Here is a 24,764-nt window from a genome sequence, read left to right as displayed (position 1 = left end):
TTAAGAGACCCTTTACGGCAAAATTGCTTAAAAGTAATCTTGTAGCGCATGAAATTCTCTACAACTTCACTTAGAGTAATGGACAGAGACAGCTAGAATAGACAGGCAGGGTTGCCAAGTTAAGTTGTTTTTCTTAATTTTTGCAAATATTTATTAAAACGTTATTTCTGAAAAAGTGACTAGCTTCAAGCATACAAATGTTTCTTCAGTAAGACCGCAGGATTTAACAATTGATTGCGAATAGATTCTGTCAATAAACAATAATAATACAGAAAATGGTATATCTGTACAAAATATATAAATAAATAGCAGAAAATGCAATAAATCAAGTAAAAGCATGGCCCAAAATGGCTTCTCTCACTTAGGGTGGGCGTATTCTTCTTTTTCCTCGCTCTAACGCACAGTGGGCCGTTGGGCAATTTAAATTGAGTCACCAGAACATTCTAAAAGCTTCCAAATGATTTTCAACAATTTCTAGAAGCATCTAAGACTTTTAACTGACTTTAAGACAGTCCAGATGCTCTTGAAGCGGTTTAAACATTTTTGAGAAGCTTCTAAAGCAGTAGAAAACCTTCCAAACAGTCTAAAAATTCCCTAAAAAGTCTTAGAACAGTCTAGAAGCCCTCAAAAGGTTTCAACGTTTGTAGAAATTAACCGTATTTGAAAACAACGCTTTTCGTTTACATTTGAAGGGTTTAAGACAGTTTGAGAACCACTGACGACATTTTAGAAGTTCTCTGTAAGATAACAACGTCAAAAAACAGCTTGAAAACCACTGATTTCCTAGTAATTTCGTTCATGAAATGCTATTAACTTTATTTTGAATTAGAACTATTTTCTTCTAAAAATAAGAGGTTTAAAACAGTTTTAGAACTACTGGTGACACTCTGCAGGTTCTCTGTAAGCTAAAATGTCAAAAAACAGTTCAAGAACCACTGATTTCCCACTAATTTCACTCATAAAACGCAATTAACATTATTTTGTATTAAAACAATTTTCTTCCACAAATTCAAGGTTTAAGACAGTTTGAGAACTACTGGTGTCACTCTGAAGGTTCTGTGTAAGCTAAAATGTCAAAAAAAAGTTCAAGAACCACTGATTTCCCACTAATTTCACTCATAAAACGCAATTAACATTATTTTGTATTAAAACAATTTTCTTCCACAAATTCAAGGTTTAAGACAGTTTGAGAACTACTGGTGTCACTCTGAAGGTTCTGTGTAAGCTAAAATGTCAAAAAAAAGTTCAAGAACCACTGATTTCCCACTAATTTCACTCATAAAATGCAATTAACATTATTTTGTATTAAAACAATTTTCTTCCACAAATTAAAGGTTTAAGACAGTTTGAGAACTACTGGTGTCACTCTGAAGGTTCTGTGTAAGCTAAAATGTCAAAAAAAAGTTCAAGATCCACTGATTTTCCACTAATTTCACTCATAAAATGCAATTAACATTATTTTGTATTAAAATACTTTTCTTCCCCAAATTAAAGGTTTAAGACAGTTTGAGAACTACTGGTAACACTGTGAAGGTTTTCTGTAAACTAAAATATCAAAAAACAGTTCAAGAACCACTGATTTCCCACTAATTTCACTCATAAAATGCAATTAACATTATTTCGTATTAAAACAATTTTTTTGCACAAATTAAAGGTTTAAGACAGTTTGAGAACTACTGGTGCCACTCTGAAGGTTCTCTGTAAGCTAAAATGTCAAAAAACAGTTCAAGAACCACTGATTTCCCACTAATTTCACTCATAAAATGCAATTAACATTATTTTGTATTAAAACACTTTTCTTCCACAAATTAAAGGTTTAAGACAGTTTGAGAACTACTGGTGTCACTCTGAAGGTTCTCTGTAAGCTAAAATGTTAAAAAACAGTTCAAGAACCACTGATTTCTCACTAATTTCACTCATAAAATGCAATTAACATTATTTTGTATTAAAACACTTTTCTTCCACAAATTAAAGGTTTAAGACAGTTTGAGAACTACTGGTGTCACTCTGAAGGTTCTCTGTAAGCTAAAATGTTAAAAAACAGTTCAAGAACCACTGATTTCCCACTAATTTCACTCATAAAATGCAATTAACATTATTTTGTATTAAAACACTTTTCTTCCACAAATTAAAGGTTTAAGACAGTTTGAGAACTACTGGTGCCACTCTGAAGGTTCTCTGTAAGCTAAAATGTCAAAAAACAGTTCAAGAACCACTGATTTCCCACTAATTTCACTCATAAAATGCAATTAACATTATTTTGTATTAAAACACTTTTCTTCCACAAATTAAAGGTTTAAGACAGTTTGAGAACTACTGGTGTCACTCTGAAGGTTCTCTGTAAGCTAAAATGTTAAAAAACAGTTCAAGAACCACTGATTTCTCACTAATTTCACTCATAAAATGCAATTAACATTATTTTGTATTAAAACACTTTTCTTCCACAAATTAAAGGTTTAAGACAGTTTGAGAACTACTGGTGTCACTCTGAAGGTTCTCTGTAAGCTAAAATGTTAAAAAACAGTTCAAGAACCACTGATTTCCCACTAATTTCACTCATAAAATGCAATTAACATTATTTTGTATTAAAACACTTTTCTTCCACAAATTAAAGGTTTAAGACAGTTTGAGAACTACTGGTGTCACTCTGAAGGTTCTCTGTAAGCTAAAATGTTAAAAAACAGTTCAAGAACCACTGATTTCTCACTAATTTCACTCATAAAATGCAATTAACATTATTTTGTATTAAAACAATTTTCTTCCCCAAATTAAAGGTTTAAGACAGTTTGAGAACTACTGGTGTCACTCTGAAGGTTCTCTGTAAGCTAAAATGTCAAAAAACAGTTCAAGAACCACTGATTTCCCACTAATTTCACTCATAAAATGCAATTAACCTTATTTTGTATTAAAACAATTTTCTTCCACAAATTAAAGGTTTAAGACAGTTTGAGAACTACTAGTAACACTCTGGAGGTTCTCTGTAAGCTAAAATGTTAAAAAAACATTTCAAGAACCACTGATTTCCCACTAATTTCACTCATAAAACGCAATTAACCTTATTTTGTATTAAAACAATTTTCTTCCCCAAATTAAAGGTATAAGACAGTTTGAGAACTACTGGTAACACTGTGAAGGTTTTCTGTAAACTAAAATATCAAAAAACAGTTTAAGAACCACTGATTTTCCACTAATTTCACTCATAAAATGCAATTAACATTATTTTGAATTAGAGCAATTTTCTTCCACAAATTAAAGGTTTAAGACAGTTTGAGAACTACTGGTAACACTCTGGAGGTTCTCTGTAAGCTAAAATGTCAAAAAAACAGTTCGAGAACCACTGATTTCCTACTAATTTCACTCATAAAATGCAATTAACATTATTTTGTATTAAAACACTTTTCTTCCACATATTAAAGGTTTAAGACAGTTTGAGAACTACTGGTAACACTCTGAAGTTTCTCTGTAAGCTAAAATGTCCAAAAACAGTTCGAGAACCACTGTTTTCCCGCTAATTTCACTCATAAAATGCAATTAACCTTATTTTGAATTAAAACACTTTTTTTTCCAAAAATGAGAGGTTTAAAACAGTTTGAAAACCACTGGTGACACTCTGAAGGATTTCTGTAAGCTAAAATGTCAAAAAACAGTTCGAGAACCACTGATTTCTCAATAATTTCACTCATAAAATGCAATTAACATTATTTTAAATTAGAACTACTTTCTTCTAAAAATAAGAGGTTTAAAACAGTTTGAGAACTACTGGTGACACTTTGGGGGTTCCCAGTAAGCTAAAATGTCAAAAAACAGTTCAAGAACCACTGATTTCTCAATAATTTCACTCATAAAATGCAATTAACATTATTTTAAATTAGAACTACTTTCTTCTAAAAATAAGAGGTTTAAAACAGTTTGAGAACTACTGGTGACACTTTGGGGGTTCCCAGTAAGCTAAAATGTCAAAAAACAGTTCAAGAACCACTGATATCCCACTAATTTCACTCATAAAATGCAATTAACCTTATTTTGTATTAAAACAATTTTCTTCCCCAAATTAAAGGTTTAAGACAGTTTGAGAACTACTGGTGTCACTCTGAAAGTTCTCTGTAAGCTAAAATGTCAAAAAACAGTTCAAGAACCACTGATTTCCCAATAATTTCACTCATAAAATGTAATTAACATTATTTTGTATTAAAACACTTTTCTTCCACAAATTAAAGGTTTAAGACAGTTTGAGAACTACTGGTGTCACTCTGAAGGTTCTCTGTAAGCTAATATGTCAAAAAACAGTTCAAGAACCACTGATTTCCCACTAATTTCACTGATAAAATGCAATTAACCTTATTTTGTATTAAAACAAATTTCTTCCCCAAATTAAAGGTTTAAGACAGTTTGGGAACTACTGCTGCCACTCTAAAAGTTCTCTGTAAGCTAAAATGTCGAAAAACAGTTCAAGAAACACTGATTTCCCACTAATTTCACTCATAAAATGCATTGTAACCTTATTTTGTATTAAAACAATTTTCTTCCCCAAATTAAAGGTTTAAGACAGTTTGAGAACTACTGGTGTCACTCTGAAGGTTCTGTGTAAGCTAAAATGTCAAAAAAAAGTTCAAGAACCACTGATTTTCCACTAATTTCACTCATAAAATGCAATTAACATTATTTCATATTAAAACAATTTTTTTGCACAAATTAAAGGTTTAAGACAGTTTGAGAACTACTGGTGCCACTCTGAAGGTTCTCTGTAAGCTAAAATGTCAAAAAACAGTTCAAGAACCACTGATTTCCCACTAATTTCACTCATAAAATGCAATTATCATTATTTCGTATTAAAACAATTTTTTTGCACAAATTAAAGGTTTAAGACAGTTTGAGAACTACTGGTGCCACTCTGAAGGTTCTCTGTAAGCTAAAATGTTAAAAAACAGTTCAAGAACCACTGATTTCTCACTAATTTCACTCATAAAATGCAATTAACATTATTTTGTATTAAAACAATTTTCTTCCACAAATTAAAGGTTTAAGACAGTTTGAGAACTACTGGTAACACTCTGGAGGTTCTATGTAAGCTAAAATGTCAAAAAAAAGTTCAAGAACCACTGATTTTCCAGTAATTTCACTCATAAAATGTAAAAAACCTTATTTTAAGTTAGAATACTTTTCTTCTAAAAAAGAGCCGTTTAAAACAGTTTGAGAACTACTGGTGACACTTTGGGGGTTCTTTGTAAGCTAAAATGTCAAAAAAACAGTTTAATAACCACTGATTCTCACTTATTTCACTAATATAGACTAAAAGTAGTCCAGAACCTTCAGCGTGCCCTTTAAACTGTTCAAAAACCTTCCAAATGCTCCCGAAGCAGCATAGAAGCTTCCAAAAGCTTTTAGAACAGTCTAAAAGCTTCCGTATGCTTCTGGAGCAGCCAAAAACCTTCCAAAAATTTCTAGAACCGACTCAGATTTCCAAATGCTTCTGAAGCAGTTCAGTTCAGTTCAATATGCTCTAGAAACTGTCCAAAAACCTTGCAAATGCTCCTGAAGCTTTCGAAAGCATTAAAAAATGTCTAGAAACCATATTTCATTTTTCTGACCAATCTCAAAGCCGGAAAGGACATTTTAACATCAGATTGCCACAACAGCCCACTGTGACGATGATGGAAAAGGAACACAACAACAATAAACAAGTGAAAATAGAAATAACAGTTTCAAATACTTATTCTAGGGTGATTCCCTGGATCCAACTGCTCAAATCAGTCTCGTCCACGCAGTCCACGACGATTTCCTGGGGGAGATCGTTGCTCAGAATGGTTTGCGCAGCCGTACGACCTGTCAGGTACGCTCCGTGTACTGTCGAGTAGAAATTACTGTGCGTGTGTTCCCCGGCAAACATTAATACTGGCTGGAAAAATTGTAAGCTCCTGATTGGTCCGTTTAAAGTTGCGCTAACAATAACAATCAAAATATCTGTCATTTATATCAGATAATACAAAAAAACTTTTCACCTTTTAGCACAGTTTGACGTTAGTGACAATTATCACGTGGTTTTAGTACACTATTTAACTAAACGGTCACGTGATATTGTTAAAATAACTGTCATTAATCTAAGAGACAGGTACCGTTTCGATAACTGCGTTAAATTTTAATTCTTGCAGATTTTAGACAAATTTGGTTTTGGAGGATAATTTAGCTAGTCACGTGACCCACAGAAAATGACTATCTGTTTTAAGCACATTTTTGGAATCCTCATTAAATTTTCTATCCAATGACATAAAAAAAACCACGGGATTTGGTACAGTCAGAGAGAAAAGCGGCGTCAAAGTTTGAACTGACAGAAATACAGCTTGAAAGGACAGTCGGAGACAAAATCGGCTGTAAAACCCACTTGGAGTAAGAAAATGACTGTTTTAAGCACATTTTCGGAATTCTCATTAAATTTCCTATCTAGTGACATAAAAAACAATGCAAAATCGAGTACAGTCAGGGAGAAAAGCTGTTTCAAAATTTGAACTGACAGAAACACAGTTTGAAAGAACAGTCGGGGACAAAATCACCTGTAAAACCCACTTGGAAACAGAAAATGACAGTTTTAAGCACATTTTTGGAATCCTCACTAAATTTCCTATCTAATGACATAAAAAAACTATGAGATTTGGTACAGTCAGAGAGAAAAGCGGTGTCAAAGTTTGAACTGACATAAACACAGTTTGAAAGGACAGTCAAGGACAAAATCGGCTGTAAAACCCACTTGGAGTAAGAAAAATGACTGTTTTAAGCACATTTTTGGATTCCTCACTAAATTTCCTATCCAATAACCTAAAAAAACCGTACAAAATTTAGTACAGTCAGGGAAAAAAGCGGTGTCAAAGTTTAAACTGACAGAAACAGCTTAAAAGGACAGTCGGAGACAAAATCGGCTGTAAAACCCACTTGGAGTAAGAAAATGACTGTTTTAAGCACATTTTCGGAATTCTCATTAAATTTCCTATCCAATGACATAAAAAAACTATGAGATTTGGTACAGTCAGAGAGAAAAGCGGTGTCAAAGTTTGATCAGCCAGAAACACAGCTTGAAAGGACAGTCCGGCACAAAATTGCTTGTAAAACCCACTTGGAGTAAGAAAATGACAGTTTTAAGCACATTTTTGGAATTCTCATTAAATTTCCTATCCAATGACATAAAAAAAACTACGAAATTTGGTACAGTCAGGGAGAAAAGCGGTGTCAAAGTTTGAACTGACAGAAACACAGTTTGAAAGGACAGTCAAGGACAAAATCGCCTATAAAACCCACTTGGAAACAGAAAATGACAGTTTTAAGCACATTTTTGGAATTCTCACTAAATTTCCTATCTAATGACATAAAAAACTATGCAAAATCCAGTACAGTCAGGGAGAAAAGCTGCTTCAAAATTTGAACTGACAGAAACACAGTTTGAAAGGACAGTCGGAGACAAAATCGGCTGTAAAACCCACTTGGAGTAAGAAAATGACTGTTTTAAGCACATTTTCGGAATTCTCATTAAATTTCCTATCCAATGACATAAAAAAAACTATGAGATTTGGTACAGTCAGAGAGAAAAGCGGTGTCAAAGTTTGAACTGACATAAACACAGTTTGAAAGGACAGTCAAGGACAAAATCGGCTGTAAAACCCACTTGGAGTAAGAAAATGACTGTTTTAAGCACATTTTTGGATTCCTCACTAAATTTCCTATCCAATAACCTAAAAAAACAGTACAAAATTTAGTACAGTCAGGAAAAAAAGCGGTGTCAAAGTTTAAACTGACAGAAACAGCTTAAAAGGACAGTCGGAGACAAAATCGGCTGTAAAACCCACTTGGAGTAAGAAAATGACTGTTTTAAGCACATTTTCGGAATTCTCATTAAATTTCCTATCCAATGACATAAAAAAAACTACGATATTTGGTACAGTCAGGAAGAAAAGCGGTGTCAAAGTTTGAACAGACAGAAACACAGTTTGAAAGGACAGTCAAGGACAAAATCGGCTGTAAAATCCACTTGGAGTAAGAAAATGACTGTTTTAAATACATTTTCGGAATTCTCAATAAATTTCCTATCCAATAACCTAAAAAAACAGTACAAAATTTAGTACAGTCAGGGAGAAAAGCGGTGTCAAAGTTGGAACTGACAGAAACACAGCTTAAAAGGACAGTCGGAGACAAAATCGGCTGTAAAACCCACTTGGAGTAAGAAAATGACTGTTTTAAATACATTTTCGGAATTCTCATTAAATTTCCTATCCAGTGACGTAAAAAAACACTACAAAATCGAGTACAGTCAGGGAGAAAAGCGGGGTCAAAGTTTGAACTGACAGAAACACAGTTTGAAAGGACAGTCAAGGACAAAATCGGCTGTAAAACCCACTTGGAGTAAGAAAATGACTGTTTTAAGCACATGTTTGGATTCCTCACTAAATTTCCTATCCAATGACGTAAAAAAACACTACAAAATCGAGTACAGTCAGGGAGAAAAGCGGTGTCAAAGTTTGATCAGCCAGAAACACAGCTTGAAAGGACAGTCCGGCACAAAATTGCTTGTAAAACCCACTTGGAGTAAGAAAATGACTGTTTTAAGCACATGTTTGGATTCCTCACTAAATTTCCTATCCAATGACATAAAAAAACTATAAGATTTGGTACAGTAAGGGAGAAAAGCGGTGTCAAAGTTTGATCAGCCAGAAACACAGCTTGAAAGGACAGTCCGGCACAAAATTGCTTGTAAAACCCACTTGGAGACAGAAAATGACTGTTTTAAGCACATTTTCGGAATTCTCATTAAATTTCCTATCCAGTGACGTAAAAAAACACTACAAAATCGAGTACAGTCAGGGAGAAAAGCGGTGTCAAAGTTTGAACTGACAGAAACCCCACTTTTTAGTGGGATATCTCGTTTTTTTCGGAGGTACTCGGAAAATCGAAACTTGCGCAACTTGGCAACAAAGTTTGTTGATAAAACCTGGCAACGCGGCTTGTTAAACGTCAATGACGTGCAACTCATTACAGGGCTGCATTATGAAATTAAGGAAAACCCTTACCTTGGGATCCCTCTCGTCCAGATAAATCGGCTGCGCCAAACACTCAATATCAATTTGCGAAGCCCCCACCGCGATAGCGGTGTAAGAACCCCGGGTGTACTCTTGTCGGTGCCAACTGGTGCTGTGTAAACTTAGTCAGTGAAAAAAAAACACTAAAATGCAACAAAAAACATACCAAACGCAGCTTTTCGGCTTGGGAATGAACGGATCGTTCAGAAACTTTCTCAGAACCATGGTGCAAGTCTCGATTACCACTTTATCGTCCAGAGTTTCCATATATTCGGCCTCTTTACCGGAAATCCAGCCCAAAATTAACGTTTCCGAGATTTTGCTGAAAGAGTAAATTTTCCGAAACCACCTTTTGCTCATTTCTTCACTAGGATCGTCCTCCCACATTAATAGTACTTCAGTGATGCTGGGGTGCAGGAAAGGTCTGTAATTGCAAAATTTAGTTTTTTTTTTTGATCGCCCAGGCCTGGTTTACCCAACTTCTTTTATTTAAGCGGTTAAAGAAGGACAAAATACCTTAATACAACCCTGTACAGGATAGAAATTACTACAACTTTCCTTATTTAAATTTTACATTTGCAGTACTAGAAACCAATTTACTTTGTTTTCCTGTGTTGTTAACCTTCGTAACACTGAGTGACTGAGACCCCCTTCAACTACTAACTGGGGTAATTTTGTACCCCATGTTATTTTTGTTTCTATCTTCGGAAAAAAAAGTGCAGACATGTTTTTTTACACAACTAATTTATTAAGATACATTTTTATTAACAAGAAAAACGTATGTATTTTAAACTACTGCAAAAAAACGTCAGTTTAAATTCAAAAGTCATGAGTTTAAAATATAACCTGTGGATTACTTTTCACACTGTGTACAAATGACTTTTTTCTTACTATGTTCCACACATACAAATTTTGCACACACCTCGCATTTATTTCGGGTCTTTCTGTCATTTTTTCTTGTGCAAATGTAACACCGACCAGACCATCTCTGCGCGATTTGATTTATTTGGCGGTCACATTCAGGAACCACAGTCAGCATGTGATCACGGATTGGTTGTTGTAATCTATCCTTATTTTTATATCTTCTAATTGTGTGATTCTTTACAAGTTCCTTTCCCAGACATAGCAGAAATGTACGCCTGGCATCCAAATAAGAATCTTTCCAATCGGGATATTTTATTTTCCATAAAATGAAAGAGTTTAGCGCTGCGGTATCAATAATATGTCCAAAAATCACCATAGGATTAAAGATTTTGTACGTTTTATTGGCTGTTTATACCAAACAGTGCCATCTTTACTAACAAAAGTAGGCATCGAACTAGAGTCTTCACTAGAATCCTCATTGTCGGTTTGATCAGCAACTTGTCCTTCAATCTCGTCGGGCTCGGAGTCAATTTTGTCCACATAGTCCTCTTCGTCGCTGAGTGACTCCTCAAATAGAGGTAAATCTTCCCCTAGATCGAGGTTTCCGTCGTGATACATTTGTATCTCCTGTTCAGTCAGTTTTGTTGTGCGGTTTGACAAGAATAAACAGGAAAAATCTCGCCGAAAGCAGTTTGCCGCTGACAAGTATAGACTGGCTCAACGCACTGACTGGGGTATTTTTGCACCCCAGGCTACAAAAACCGCTGTAAAAAAATAGTAGATTTTTTTTTCAAATATTCCTACCTGGCTTTATATAGCAAAATACCTCTCTTTAGCATACCTAAAGAAACTTTAATTTCCTGTATGACAAAAAGATAATATTACAGTATTTAGAAAAAAAAATTTAATTGGGGTACAGAATTACCCCAGTCAGTATTACGAAGGTTAAACAAGGTTGGGTGCAAAAAAACAGTTGACACTTGTCGCGTGACCCCAGAACATCATTCAAGCAGACTGTCACGTGACTAGTTTCCAATTAACAGCAACAAAGCTGCGAGACTATAGTATTTTGGCTGTAAAACAGCAAGAACTTGCCTATTGTCTTGCTGAGCTTGCCAAAGAGTTTCTTTTGCTATTTTGACGTATTTGACAGATGTCATAAAGTAATAGGGGACGCCATTTACTAGGATTTGACGTGACCACTGTGAAAACCGTCATTACAAAACTGGCTGGAGCTTTTCAGGCAAACTTTGACAGTTGTGACGTAGTCGACAGTTGTCGCGTGACCCGAGAAGATCATTTAAGCAGACTGTCACGTGACTAATGTCAAATTAACAGCAACAAAGCTGTAAAACTAGTATTTTGGCTGTAAAACTGCACAAACTTGCCTATTGTCTTGATGAGCTTGCCAAAGGGTTTTTTTAAATTGTTTTGACAGATGTCATAAAATACTAGGACGTCATTTACCAGGGTGTCACGTGACAACTGTCAACGTGCAGAAAAGTGATACAGAGCGAAAAATAAATTTTAAACGTCGAATCATCCCATAAAATGGTAAATATCTTAGAAACGTCTAGGTAAATAAATAACGATAAGCTATTTTTAAAAATATTTTCATCGTTCTGTCACTTTCGGGTTTAACCGGAAGTGGATGTCAACTTATTGTTTATTTTAAATGGAACACCCTTGAATAGTCATCAACGGTTTTCAAAATATTGACGTTTGAAAAATGACATTTTTAATTTTGGATCTCCTAATCTGAATAATAATAAGAGCAAAACGGCTCGAGTGTGCTTATCTTGATTGTGATGTCATATTAGAAAATTTGACAGGTGTCAATTTTTTTTTACCGTGTCATTTTTCAAACGTCAATATGTCAAAAAACAGTTCAAGAACCACTGATTTTCCACTACTAATTTCACTCATAAAATGCAGTTAACCTTATTTTGTATTAGAATGCTTTTTTTCTAAAAATGAGCGGTTTAAAACAGTTTGAAAACCACTGGTGACACTCTGAAAAATGTCTGTAAGCTAAAATGTCAAAAAAAACAGTTCAAGAACCACTGATTTCCCACTAATTTCACTCATAAAATGTAATTAACCTTATTTTGAATTAGAATGCTTTTCTTCTAAAAATGAACGATTTAAAACAGTTTGAGAACCACTGGTGACTCTTTGGGAGTTGCCTCTAAGCTAATATGTCAAACAGTTCAAGAACCACTGATTTCCCACTAATTTTACTCATAAAATGCAATTAACCTTATTTTGAATTAGAATGCTTTTCTTCTAAAAATGAGCGATTTTAAACAGTTTGAGAACCACTGGTGACTCTTTGGGAGTTGCCTCTAAGCTAATATGTCAAACAGTTCAAGAACCACTGATTTTCCACTAATTTCACTCATAAAATGCAGTTAACCTTATTTTGTATTAGAATGCTTTTCTTCTAAAAATGAGCGATTTAAAACAGTTTGAGAACCACTGGTGACTCTTTGGGAGTTGCCTCTAAGCTAATATGTCAAACAGTTCAAGAACCACTGATTTTCCACTAATTTCACTCATAAAATGCAGTTAACCTTATTTTGTATTAGAATGCTTTTTTTCTAAAAATGAGCGGTTTAAAACAGTTTGAAAACCACTGGTGACACTCTGAAAAATGTCTGTAAGCTAAAATGTCAAAAAACAGTTCAAGAACCACTGATTTCCCACTAATTTCACTCATAAAATGCAATTAACCTTATTTTGAATTAGAACAATTTTTTTCCACAAATGAGCGATTTAAAACAGTTTGAGAACCACTGGTGACTCTTTGGGAGTTGCCTCTAAGCTAATATGTCAAAAAACAGTTCAAGAACCACTGATTTCCCACTAATTTCACTCATAAAATGTAATTAACTTTATTTTGAATTAGAATGCTTTTCTTCTAAAAATGAGCGGTTTAAAACAGTTTCAAAACCACTGGTGACACTCTGAAACATTTCTGTAAGCTAAAATGTCAAAAAACAGTTCAAGAACCACTGATTTCCCACTACTTTTACTCATAAAATGCAATTAACCTTATTTTGAATTAGAACGCTTTTCTTCCACAAATTAAAGAGTGAAGACAGTTTGAGAACTACTGGTAACACTTTGAAGGTTCTCTGTAAGCTAAAATGTCAAAAAACTGTTCCAGAACCACTGATTTTACTCATAAAATGCAATTAACTTTATTTTGAATTAGAACGCTTTTCTTCCACAAATTAAAGGGTGAAGACAGTTTGAGAACTACTGGTAACACTTTGAAGGTTCTCTGTAAGCTAAAATGTCAAAAAACAGTTCAAGAACCACTGATTTCCCACTAAATTCACATAAAATAGAAACTTGAAGAACGCCCTCTAGCGTCGCCTTTTCTCAAAAATCGATCTCTAGACATGTTTCCTACATAGCCGGAAAATGGCGTTTGACACCCTGTACAACACAGGGTGTTCCAATTAAAATCAATCTTCTTAAACCAGAAGTGACAGAAAGATGAAAATATTTTTAAAACGTAGCACTCATCAAATTTCTTTTAATTCCAAAATGAACCGTTTGGGTGGCTAACCATGTATACAGGGTGTTTCAGGTAAAAGTCCAGTAAAAAATTTGGGTGAACCGGACCTAAAAAACCAAGAATTTGACATTTGACACACACCTTTCGTATTCCAAAATAATCTTATCGACAGTACCAAACAGTAACCTGTCAATCGCCTCCATTTTGTATTCGGGCAATGGCGGCTTGAACAAACTGGTCGCTTTGTGCTTTAACACGCCTAACGGTACAGTACATATCACGTGATCACTATAAAATCTTTGGTTATTTTCACACACTATTTCTATGTTATAATTACAAGGCGGCGGGGTTTTCTCTTGTGACGATTCCCTGCTACTGCTCGGTGCGTTCTCTTCTATTACCGTCCTGTCCGAGTCTGAGTCCGAATCTGATCCAGTGGTCCTTTTCTATATTAGAAATATTCAAAAGAGTTTTTTTTTTGTTAGGTTAGGCAACTGGAAATACAACTTTTTGAAAGAATTTGAAGAAGTAGAAAGTGTGATTTGACAACTAGGCAACGTCGCAATAACTGATGTACAAATATTGCCTACCCCTCACCATCCACCCTAAGTTTCACTACAAGCAGACTAATTTAAGGTTATGTGGAGTAAAAAATTGTTTTCCAGTTTTCTGTTGGGCAATGACATTTCTCATAAATACCTGTCCACGTTTCCTGCAGTTCCATTTAATATGTTTCACTGGGTGTTTCCTTAGTACATTCCTCTTGGGAATCACTTGTTCCAGTGGTTCTAGGATCGAACTGTACCCTGTGGGTAACACAATGTTGCCACCTTGCAGTTCAGTGTAGCTACCAATTTCTAACAGATCGATTTCGTTCATATTGTCACAGCCAGATATACAAGTTTCGCGTTTAAGCAGACAGTCAAACAGCAGTTCTTTCAAACGTCTCTCTGCAGGGTCCTGTATTTTTTTTTGGCTTAAAATGCTGTTAGGGGATGTTTGAGTGGTGCTTTTACCTTTACTTTGTCCAGATAGAGGCTTATTTCTAGTTTTATATGCTCGCCAACACTGTCTATTCCATCAGGGGGTTCATACTGGGATATAAAGTACTCTTCGCACCGTTTTAAAAAGCACAGGTAGGCTTCATAAATTTCTTGCAGTACAGTGAATGGTAATTGTTTGCCTTGTTCAGTGGCCGCTACAACCTTTACAACACCCTAGACTAGGGGTTTTATTGGTTATTAGGGGCTTACCTTGTGGGGTTTAGGGGCTGCCATAATATCCACTAAACTGTGTTGCATGGCTAATTCATAAACTGGATTACCGAGTACTCCGTGTATCCAGTTAGCTCCCAATTCAACCCGTTCCTGTCCCACCGGAATTTGCACTATACGACCGCCGAGGCGGCCCCGCGCCTCCAACACTTTAAAATCCGTGAAATTGTTTTTGGTTAAGTGGTAAGCGGCACTCAGACCGGCCATGCCGGCCCCAACAATGACCACCTTGGCATAGTTGGTACTAGCGGCACCCTCCGGCTGGTCCTGCTCATTTTGGGCCATCCTTTATGCCCTGTTAAGTAACTTTTGTTTGAGCCCCATTTAGTTGCTGTCAGCTGTTTTTTGTTTTGAGGTTGACATTTGTAGTGACACTAATGACAGCAGTTGCTGTCCTCCCTTGTTTTTTCTCTCTTGTGCTCGCGCAAAAAGAAAAGAACGAGACATTTTGCAAGGCCTACTTAGAATTAGTTGAAATACTTCTGTAGCAGCTATAGAGCAAACCAATGTAGTTTTTCGTTACGTCAACTTAGGGTGGATTCAAAATTTTTTATAATTATAATCTATTGAACACAAATAACAAAAGATACATTATTGACTACTGCCTACATAATATCATGCAAAACACTTATAAAAACTAGAAATTAGAGTAAACAGTTTGGTTCCTCATTTACGTCAAAGCGTTTGGCGCACAAACAGTTTTTGCTGCCCTTTCCGTCAGGCAAACAAATGTACTCTTCCGGACATTTGCTGTACTGGCAAATATTGGTTAGAGGAGGACAACCTCTAGGTACCGCCACCAGACCGAACAGTTTATTACCGGTACCACCTGCTGGGATATTTAAGGGTGGCAACCTGGTCAGCGAGTATTTGTCTACTCTTTCAATTTTTCTGGTTGCCCAGTCTGACCAATACACCACCCGGTCAGTGACGGCAATACCGAAAGGATAGGGACAATCGGTTGCTAAGGTTTGCACTTGACGGCTGTCAAAGTGAATACACTCGATTGTTTTCGTTCCTGCATCGGAGTAGCACAACTGATCCGAGTCGTAGTCGATGGATAAAGAGTTTGGCAGGGAGCTGTTTTTGCCCGTTTGTCCTGTCAAAAAATAAAAGGGTCACTAAACTTTAATGATTATAGCTTGATGGTACCTTTCCAGAACACTCGTCTGTCAGAACCGTCAGCGTTGGCCCACTCGATTCTTGGATTATTCCGGTCCCAGTCAGACCAGAAGATTTTCCCACGTTGCGGATGCACCGCTATTCCTCTCGGATTGGCCAGTCCAGTTTGGAATAGGACGCGACGTCTTTTTGAATCGATATTTGCCACCTCGATGGTATGTCGAAGGGAATCGGTCCAGTAGATGTTTCGCGACACCCAGTCGATGGCCAAACCCTCAGGGGAACCCACGTCTACAATTATTTATTAATGGAAAATTTATTTTTCAAGTAAATGTCAAAGGAATTTTAAGTAGGCTTTACAGATCTATGTTTTGACCTTAAGGATCACTTATACGTCACGTGACAGCTGTCATAACTGTCAAAACTCACTCATCAGGGTCCTGAAAGTATAAAATACTAAATAGATGTGTTTCTTTAAGGAATTGCACTGTAAGTTTTGTTTACAGCTCCATGGAGCGAAATTTGACAGTTGGGGCATTAGGGAACGCTTTCATACTCTTCTTACGTCACGTGACAGCTGTCATAACTGTCAAAACTCACTCATCAGGGTCCTGAAGGTATAAAATGCTAAATTGATGTGTTTCTTTAAGGAATTGCACTAAAGTTTTGTTTACAGCTCCCTGGAGCCAAATTTGACAGTTGGGGCATTAGGGAACGCCTTCATACTTTGCTTACGTCACGTGACAGCTGTCATAACTGTCTAACTTCACTCGCTACTCTCACCAGTGACTTGAAAGTTTGAAATGCCAAATAAATGTGCAATTCCTCAAAGACATGCATTTATTTGGCAATTTATACTTTCAGGACACTGATGAGTGAGTTTTGACAGATATGACAGCTGTCACGTGACGCAAAAATTAATTTTCCATCTCTACTTACCGGTAATAAAGTCAGCATTATTATTGCCGTTGTAGCCAGCACTACGAATCGCATGCGTCGTTATATCGCTCCAATAGAAACGTCCCTCCATACAGTCAACGTCCAATCCAACGGCCGTTTGAGACGCTTTGATTTGTACCGGTTTCCCGACGTTTCTCCGGTCCGGCTCCATCGGTATTCGGTGCGTAGCCCAGCCCTGGTTCAAAAGCAAAAAATTGCCCTCGTCCCTCACAACGGCCTTGCAAACGGTGCCGTTGCCCACGAAACCAGTGCGACACTGGCACACGTAGTTTCGCGCAGCGTCCGTTACGCAAACGGCGTCCGCTGCGCACATGTGCCGGTCCACCAAACAGTTTCGTTCGACGGCGCAGTCGAAACCGTCACCATGGAAACCGGCATTGCAACGGCACACGTACGTCAAAGCTTGCGGCTCGTACTGACAGGTGGCGTGCAAACCGCAGTTGTTTAGAGTGTCGCAGCCCACCGGTTTTTCTCTGCACTCGGTGATTCCCTCGCCCACGTAACCTGGTTTACACGTGCAATAGAAGGTTTCCACCTCTTCGTCGAACAGACATTCGGCATTTTCGACACAAGTGCCACCTGTCAATTAGTTATTGTTGCGTCATCGTGTTTTACTGTGAATCTTACTGTACAATCAAGGGTGTAACCGGACAGAGAAAATTTTAATTTAAGTAAGCGGCGAGAGATGGCACCACCAAACGCACATTTGTGACAGTCACTCAGTTTTGACTGTTGGAAAACGTCAGTTTTAATGCAGCGTTGTCTAATTGACAAATCGCTAATGTTAATCTTAAAACAGTCACGTGATCATTTGTACCTTAAAATGAGTCACGTGGTTTAGAGTTTAAAACTATAAAAAACGGTCACGTGATCTTAAAAATTAAATTTGATTATTGAAAAACGGTCACGTGACTTTTTAAACAATATTTCGCTATTAACAGTCACGTGACCTTCAGGACTCCGGTTTGGCGTTAAAAAACAGTCACGTGACCTTTAAAAATATATTTTATTATTGAAAATCGTCACGTGGCCATTTGCGCTGTAAGGAGGGTCACGTGTCTTCAAAAAAAATCAGTTTTTTTTTTTCAATTTGTTTTGACCAATCACAGAGCAAAAATTCACTTACCTCCACACAATCCATCAACCATCAGCACACAAATATGTTGAGAGTCTCTGACGTAGCCTTCTCTGCATGCGCACTCGTACCGTCCATTCTGGTACGCGCACGTTTCCGTATGCGTGCAATCGCTGTCCGAATTACAGAGCTCTGCATCTGCGGGTAAAGGAAAATTAGCAAAAACCAGCCAGTTTCTTGCACAATTTCCTACCGGAAATGACGCAATTAAAGCCGTCACCCACGTAACCAGGGTTGCATACGCAAGTAGACCGTCCGATTTCCTCGTCATAAGTGCATGTAGCGTGCAAATGGCAATCCTCCAAGTCTCTGCACGATTTCCTCTCCTCGCGACAAGTGAAACCATCACCTGCAGTCGTAAAGAAGAGTTTTTCCCTAACCTAACCTAACTTTTAAACTAACAACCTTCAAATCCTTCATTGCAAGCGCAAATGAACCCTTGAAGCACCTCGTTGAAGACGCAACTGGCATTAAAATCGCAATTGTGCAACGTTCTGCAATCGTCTGAAATTCAATAAATCCATTGAATGTTACGCCACTGTGCCGTGCTACCCTTACAAGCTACGCTACTGTAACCTTTGGTGTGTGAGGTTAAGTTAGTGCTACTGCACTGTTCGGTTAGCTTTGAGTAAACGTAGCCCCAAGGGCAAAAACACAGAGTAGCATTGTAGCATTGCACTTCGGGTTGTGCATAATCCTCTGAAAATTTCTATAGTTTAACTCAAACGTTTTGGCAAGCAAAAAAATACGTCATCAAACTTTCCAAAATGATTCTAAGGCTTTCTCCAGGTTATTTTCATCTGGAAAGGTTTTTAATAGATTGTGACGTTACCGCAACTTTATTTGATTTTTAGTATAGCAGCCGTTGTTCTGCCGGGTATGCAACCAGCATTGCCCTGACGTGTCATGCTGGTTTAATGTGATAGAGATTTAAGTAGGCTATGACATTTTTCCTATTTAACCAAATATGTGATGGTTGAATATCGATACAGACATTTTACATCAATTAGGCCTAAAATTTGACGAAGAATGCAAATATCGGATAAAAAGTTGGTTATTGTGTTTAAAAAAAACATAAGTTTGGTTCGTTACTCAAATTTGGGACACCCTGTATAATAACTGTTTATCTAAGAATAAAGTAGACCTAAATATCTACTGGTTTTGTATTTAACGTTTTTTGCTAAAATCAAAATTAAAGAAGTTAAGGGGGTGGTCATAATTCAACCAATCAAGGACGCTGCTGCGGAAACAGTTGAATATCGATACAGACATTTTACATCAATTAGGTCTAGAATTTGACGTGGAATGCAAATATCGGATAAAAAGTTGGTCATCGTATTTAAAAAAACATAAGTTTGGTTTATTACTCAAATTTGGGACACCCTGTATAATAACTGTTTATCTAAAAATAAAGTAGACCTAAATATCTACTGGTTTTGTATTTAACGTTTTTTGCTAAAATCAAAATTAAGAAAGTTAAGGGGGTGGTCAAAATTCAATCAATCACCCTGTACAAACTGTAGCAGTGGTACATAAGGCAGTAAGTAGGCCTTGAAAAGCCAACCGAAACGACGTAATAATACACTTTAGTTCAAACGAATTTGCTGGGACGTCATAAAAAAAGCAATATTTGGTGCACATAAAAAATATCAGCCAACTTAATTTTTAGAATCCCCAATGATTCCCAAAAATCCCCCCAATGAATCCCAAATGATTCTAGCCGTCTCTCGTTATTTTAAGAGGATCAGAATAGATTTAAAACATGCTTTAACATGTGACGTCACCCTATTTAATTTGAATTTTACTATACTGGCCCTAGTTTTCTTGTGGTATGCAACCAGCTTTACTAATACGTGTTACTCTGGTTGCATAGTTTTTACGTACTTACCCAGTGGTTTTTGGGTGTAGGGCACACAGTAATCACTTCCTTCATCGATTAGGTAACCTTCAGGGCAGGTACACAATCCGCTTTCGCAATTTTGCAGTATTTTTTCCTGATTTTCTGAAAATTGGTATATTCAGTCAACTTTTCCGCCTCCGTAGGTTATGTTTTACCTGTTGTACTGGTTGAAAGTTCAGTCGTTGTGGTACTTTGAAGTAGGGGAGTGCAATAGTACCCATCTCCTGCATAACTAGGCAGACAACTACACTCGTAGTGATCAGTAGTGGGATTAACACTGCAAAATCCGTAGGGCGAGCAGTTATTGTGAGTGTTGCAGCTCTGGCTTGTAACCGGTAAACAATTGAAGCCATCACCTGATTTGCACTGAATTTAGCCACTTCCAGGGACCTTACACTGGCGCTACCAACCTCTAAACCCCTGATGGCACCTACAGATGGCGGTACCGTCGATTTCCTCGCAAAAAGCGTCGGGATTGCACGTGACATTGACGCACGAACTAACCGGAACGCACCGTTTGCCGTCGCCTTCGAAACCAGGATTGCACGTGCACACGTAACTTCCTGCCACCAATGAGATTCAAGGAATCGAGTTGTAAACCAACTCACCTGCGGTGTTGCGACATTGCGCGTTGCCGTCGCAGTCGTGATTGATTTGACACTCGTTTTCGTCGACGCAACTCGCTTCGTTGTTGTTTAAGAAGATTTTCTGGTAACCGGGCACGCAGACGCAGGTGAAGGAGCTGCCCTCCACCACGCAGGCGCTGTTTACACCGCAGGTTAGTCTACCCTCAATACACGGATCGTAGTCTAAGAAAAAAACACTTCAAATCCAATTTTTGGTTAATAATCGCGGATTTACCACCAAAAGGAGAGATTTTGTTGCTAATCCCAAACCGGATAATTTGTTCGCGTGCTTCGTAACTAATGAAATTCCGGCCCACTTTTAAGGTCCAACTTTCGCCGATTTCAGTGTCGTTTTCGTGGGGACACGTGACAAATTTCAGGTTTTGCACCACCTTGAACACGTGGACCGTTTCCTGACCATCCGGTCCTGCTATTATGTACGGTCTTTCCGACTCCATTTGCACTAAACCTGCACCAGTTTGAGTGTACTGCTCTTGGTACTCATCCACTATAATCTAAAAAAATAGCTCGATGGTCAATTTATGTTTATCATTTTGAGTACTACTGATTTTTTTTATAGTGACATTTTGTGAACCACTGGAATTTTTGCCTCATTTTCAATTTTAGGTAAAAAATTTTGAAAATCACTGGAATTAAGTTAAATACACTTTGAGTGTCACTGGATTTAGACATCAGTAACAATTACCACAAATGGAGAAACATTTTGAGAACCAAACAGTCCACTATTAATTTTTATGGCTTCATGAGTGCAATTTTGACTGTTATGACGTCCGTCAACTGTCAAATCAATCCCCTAGAAGTACAAAACAACGAAACATACTTGAAAAGTTAGCTAATCAGTGTGACTTGGGTTGAATGCATTTTATACCTCTATCAGTGTATTTTTGACATTTGGCTGTCAGTTTCTGACTTACTTTCAGTCTATTTTTTAATGTGACAACCGTCAAAATCCTCTCCATGAAATAAAACCACAAAATAGTCTTAAAATCCCGCAAAATCAGTATAAGCAGTACCAAACGTATTTTATAGCTTGATGAGTGGAATTTTGACAGTTATGACATTTGATCGTCACTTATAGCTCTTTTGTTCTGTTCTATACCTGAAAACTGTCAAACCCCCTCCCATCGAGATACAAAACAACGAAACATATACTTGAAAAGTAACAAAATGCATTTTACACCTCCATTGACATATGTAAAGCTGAATCGAATAACTCTGTAAAATATACAGGGTGTTCCAATTGAAATAATGCACTTTTTGGGGACAGAAAAAATTCCATGTATAGGGTGGATCAAAAAAAAAATCACTCACCCTAGAATCCGGTGGTAAGGTGGGTATTTCACCCTGTACATCAATGTCAACTTTTAAATGGTCAAAAACGTCCAATCCGGTGAATTTCTGGGTCACGTGCACCACTTGACTGGTATTCAAAAAATTGATGGTCGAGGTGTGATTGAGTTGTCCTCCAGTTTTGGAAAATCTACATTTTTAAGCGTTTTTGAGGTTAGGTTAGGCTGGATTAGTTGGTGGTGGTACCGACCCGTTTACGGCCTTGCGCACTGGCTGGGCGAACAAGTACCCGATCACGCTACCTAAAATCTGTAAGGTTTGAATGTCCTCACCGATCGACTCGGGTACTTTCGATATTGCCGTGTAAGCCCTGCCATCTGACGTCACCACGTAGGATTGCAAATCCAAATTTTCCAATTTTTCCCCGTTGATTTTTCCGTTTACTTTCCCGCTGACGCGAAGCGGCAACCCTGCAATTTACCGTAAAGTACCGCTGCTGAAATGACACCGCATCCAACCAACCGCTAGCAATGCAAAATTTCCCGTTTCCTAGGAAATTGTCGTTGCACCGGCAACAGAAACCATCTTTATAGTCTACGCAAGTGCCATCACTGTGGCAAGCCGTCGGTACTTCAGCGCAAGTAGGCTGGAACAGCTGTTCTGACCCTAAAAAGTTATGTTTGACAATTTTTGTCACGTGATAACTGTCAGTATAGCGCTTACTGTATTGGAACGGATCAGGTTGGACAATTTCACTGCCGCTAATTTTAAAAATAAACTGTCCCGGCAGGTTCATGTTGGTCCACCTGCACAAATCACCCAAATCAGACGAAATCGGGAAATTTAAGCTGGAAACTTACTTTTCCAGGTTGCGCACTTGTTCCGTGGCGCTTCCAGGCAAAGTATGTTGCTTACCGTCCTGTGACAGGAAACCGACTTGGGCTCGAGCGTCTGGCAACCCTGATTGGTCACCTGAACCCTACGAAAAGTGTTTAAAGGAAAACGGACGATTTGGCAACGTGGCAACAACTTGGTACTAAATTAGCAAAACAGTTTGTGATTTATTTTCGTTTAAGGTGGAATTTAACCTGATAAACTGTCAGTTGGGTTGTCCTCCAGGAGATTATTTATGGTTGCTGGAGGACACGCAAAAAATGTTATTTTCGAGCAACAAATATAATTTTGTAACGTCGTCAAACCAAGATGACTAAGTTTAACCGTTTGGCCGCCAGAGTGGGTCAAAGTTGATTTATGATTTTTGCTAAATATCTCAGAAACGGTTCTAGTTAGAAGTCTGAAATTTTTACCAACGTATGCACCTAAATGTGGTGCAACTTTTACTTTATCTACACTTATTACAATTAACATCATCATTTTAAGGCCGGATTTGAGTTTCTGAGGTCCAAATTAGTTTATAACAGGAATTTCATCGAGATAGTACCAAGATGATGGTACTTTACAAGGTACCTTAATCTAGAGCAACAAAAAACAGTAGTTTTGGTACACTTTGCTATAAAATCGCTAATAACTCGCTTATTTGAAACAGTCTGGTAAAACACACCAGAAAACAAAAGAAAGCTAGTTAATGGGGCTATCACGTGACGTTGAGCTGTCACGGCTAAGTTGCACCGTTAGGCCGCTAGAGGCCGCCAAACTACACTCAATATCTTTGTACTTATTTTGAATTGAAATTAACTGAAAACTTACTTGAATCCATTGAAGACCATTCTCGGGATAGAGAAATTCAGCGTAGCTGTCTTTACCGTTGGTGATCAGCGCCACCTGGTACGTGTTCACCTTATCACTCTTTCGATTGTAGTACCCAACGCCTGTAAAGTTACAGCTTAGGTCCGTGCACTAGAAAAACAACGCCAATACCGTTCCAAGTGGCTATAAACAGGCTTTTAGCCTTAAAATTGTCCTCTTCGAGGAAATTGTCGTGGATATTTTCGGTGGCGCGGTGCAAAAGGGCGGGATCCTGCGTTTCGTAGTAGGTGATGGTACCCGCCGCTGACGTGTCAACGTTTGAGTAAAACGGCGCTATTATCGGATAATCCAAGGGAAATTCCATGTTAATGAATTGAGGAATTTCGGTTTGGAAAGACAGAAAACCGTTTGAATTAACCTGGTTGTTTTAAAAAGAAATTACTGCTGGTAGTACCAAAAGGGTAAATAACAGAACACATACAAAAATACTGTGGTAAGTGGTACCGTAAAACACCACAGGCACTCGCAGCTGGATTTCCTTGCTGGAAACGTCATCTTCAGCGGGCAGGTACTCGGCCCCAGACGCATCAAACTCGTAGAGGAGTCCTGGAGGTATGCCTCGAACGCACGCGCACATTAACAGTAAACTCAAAATCTTGAGTTTCATTTTTTTTTTGTAAAACCAGCCTAGGAACGCCTCATTCGGACCGAGAACGTTATAAACTAATTTTTCTTGGCTCAATATCACGAAAGGTTCAGAGGGCAAATATAAAGAATTGTTTGGTTAATAACTGTAATCGGGGTCGGTGATAAGTGTATTTCTTCATTGCTACACAGTTTATTGCCTTTTCTCCTTAATTAGGTCCACTGCTGCACAGGTTAAGTTGCTCCACCCTGTATTGACCCGGGTGATACAGGGTGGACCTGACAAAAACCGCATTTTAACATAGTAAATAGGTAAATTACTTGACGCATTCACCAATTGTCAAGAATATTGAATTTACCTTCTTTAGCACCAAAGTAGGCGGTGCTTGCGTTTGACAAGGCAGCAAACGTAACGTCAGGATGACGTAATAGAACTAAGCAATACACTGACCAACTGTCAAGTTACGTCATCGTGACGTCAAATTCTCCCGGCACACTTGATGCAGAGTCAAAACGGTATGCAAGCACAGCCTACTTACTACCAGTAATAATCACAAAACGCCATCTTGGAAAAATGTCAGAATTTTTCTCCTTACAGTTTTTCCACGTTCCACCCTGTACTGACCCGGGTGATA

General features: G+C 37.7%; 2 protein-coding genes across 6 annotated transcripts; both read right to left on the bottom strand.

The window, feature by feature from the left end:
• Positions 1 to 124: 124 nt before the first annotated feature.
• Positions 125 to 15,093, bottom strand: LOC145736770 (peroxisomal N(1)-acetyl-spermine/spermidine oxidase). Of its 4 annotated transcripts, none has more exons than XR_014180106.1 (8): positions 14,703 to 15,092; positions 14,466 to 14,654; positions 14,149 to 14,409; positions 13,591 to 13,895; positions 9,226 to 9,483; positions 9,051 to 9,171; positions 5,211 to 5,896; positions 125 to 2,956 (listed from the first exon to the last, which is right to left on the bottom strand). XR_014180106.1 is itself a non-coding variant. In XM_081991176.1 (8 exons), exons 1-8 carry the CDS (start codon positions 15,006 to 15,008, stop codon positions 5,711 to 5,713), a joined length of 1,548 nt encoding a protein of 515 aa, XP_081847302.1. In that variant the 5' UTR covers positions 15,009 to 15,093; the 3' UTR covers positions 125 to 5,710. The 4 variants fall into 4 exon arrangements, 2 of the variants coding, with proteins under 2 accessions (XP_081847302.1, XP_081847301.1); XR_014180107.1 differs by having other exon boundaries at positions 125 to 5,338; positions 5,520 to 5,896; XM_081991176.1 differs by having other exon boundaries at positions 125 to 5,896; positions 13,591 to 13,708; positions 13,787 to 13,895; positions 14,703 to 15,093.
• A 180-nt stretch (positions 15,094 to 15,273) lies between these two features.
• Ndg (Nidogen) lies at positions 15,274 to 24,318 on the bottom strand. 2 transcript variants are annotated; one of them, XM_081991173.1, is made up of 19 exons: positions 23,966 to 24,316; positions 23,656 to 23,902; positions 23,485 to 23,606; positions 22,638 to 22,756; positions 22,501 to 22,583; positions 22,300 to 22,443; positions 22,028 to 22,247; positions 21,799 to 21,967; positions 20,702 to 20,981; positions 20,449 to 20,649; positions 20,251 to 20,403; positions 19,996 to 20,196; positions 19,829 to 19,942; positions 18,346 to 18,444; positions 18,134 to 18,289; positions 17,932 to 18,078; positions 16,785 to 17,384; positions 15,876 to 16,136; positions 15,275 to 15,822 (listed from the first exon to the last, which is right to left on the bottom strand). In XM_081991173.1, the coding sequence occupies exons 1-19, from the start codon at positions 24,149 to 24,151 to the stop codon at positions 15,368 to 15,370; spliced, it is 3,957 nt and encodes a 1,318-aa protein (XP_081847299.1). In that variant the 5' UTR covers positions 24,152 to 24,316; the 3' UTR covers positions 15,275 to 15,367. The 2 variants fall into 2 exon arrangements, with proteins under 2 accessions (XP_081847298.1, XP_081847299.1); XM_081991172.1 differs by having other exon boundaries at positions 15,274 to 15,822; positions 22,300 to 22,583; positions 23,966 to 24,318.
• Positions 24,319 to 24,764: the final 446 nt, after the last annotated feature.

The sequence above is a fragment of the Ips typographus genome, linkage group LG12 (assembly GCF_016097725.1).
Source record: "Ips typographus isolate SLU linkage group LG12, UJ_Ityp_2.0, whole genome shotgun sequence".
Taxonomy (NCBI): domain Eukaryota; kingdom Metazoa; phylum Arthropoda; class Insecta; order Coleoptera; family Curculionidae; genus Ips; species Ips typographus.
Note: the sequence above shows the minus strand (reverse complement) of the source record. Positions and strands in the feature narration are given on the sequence as shown.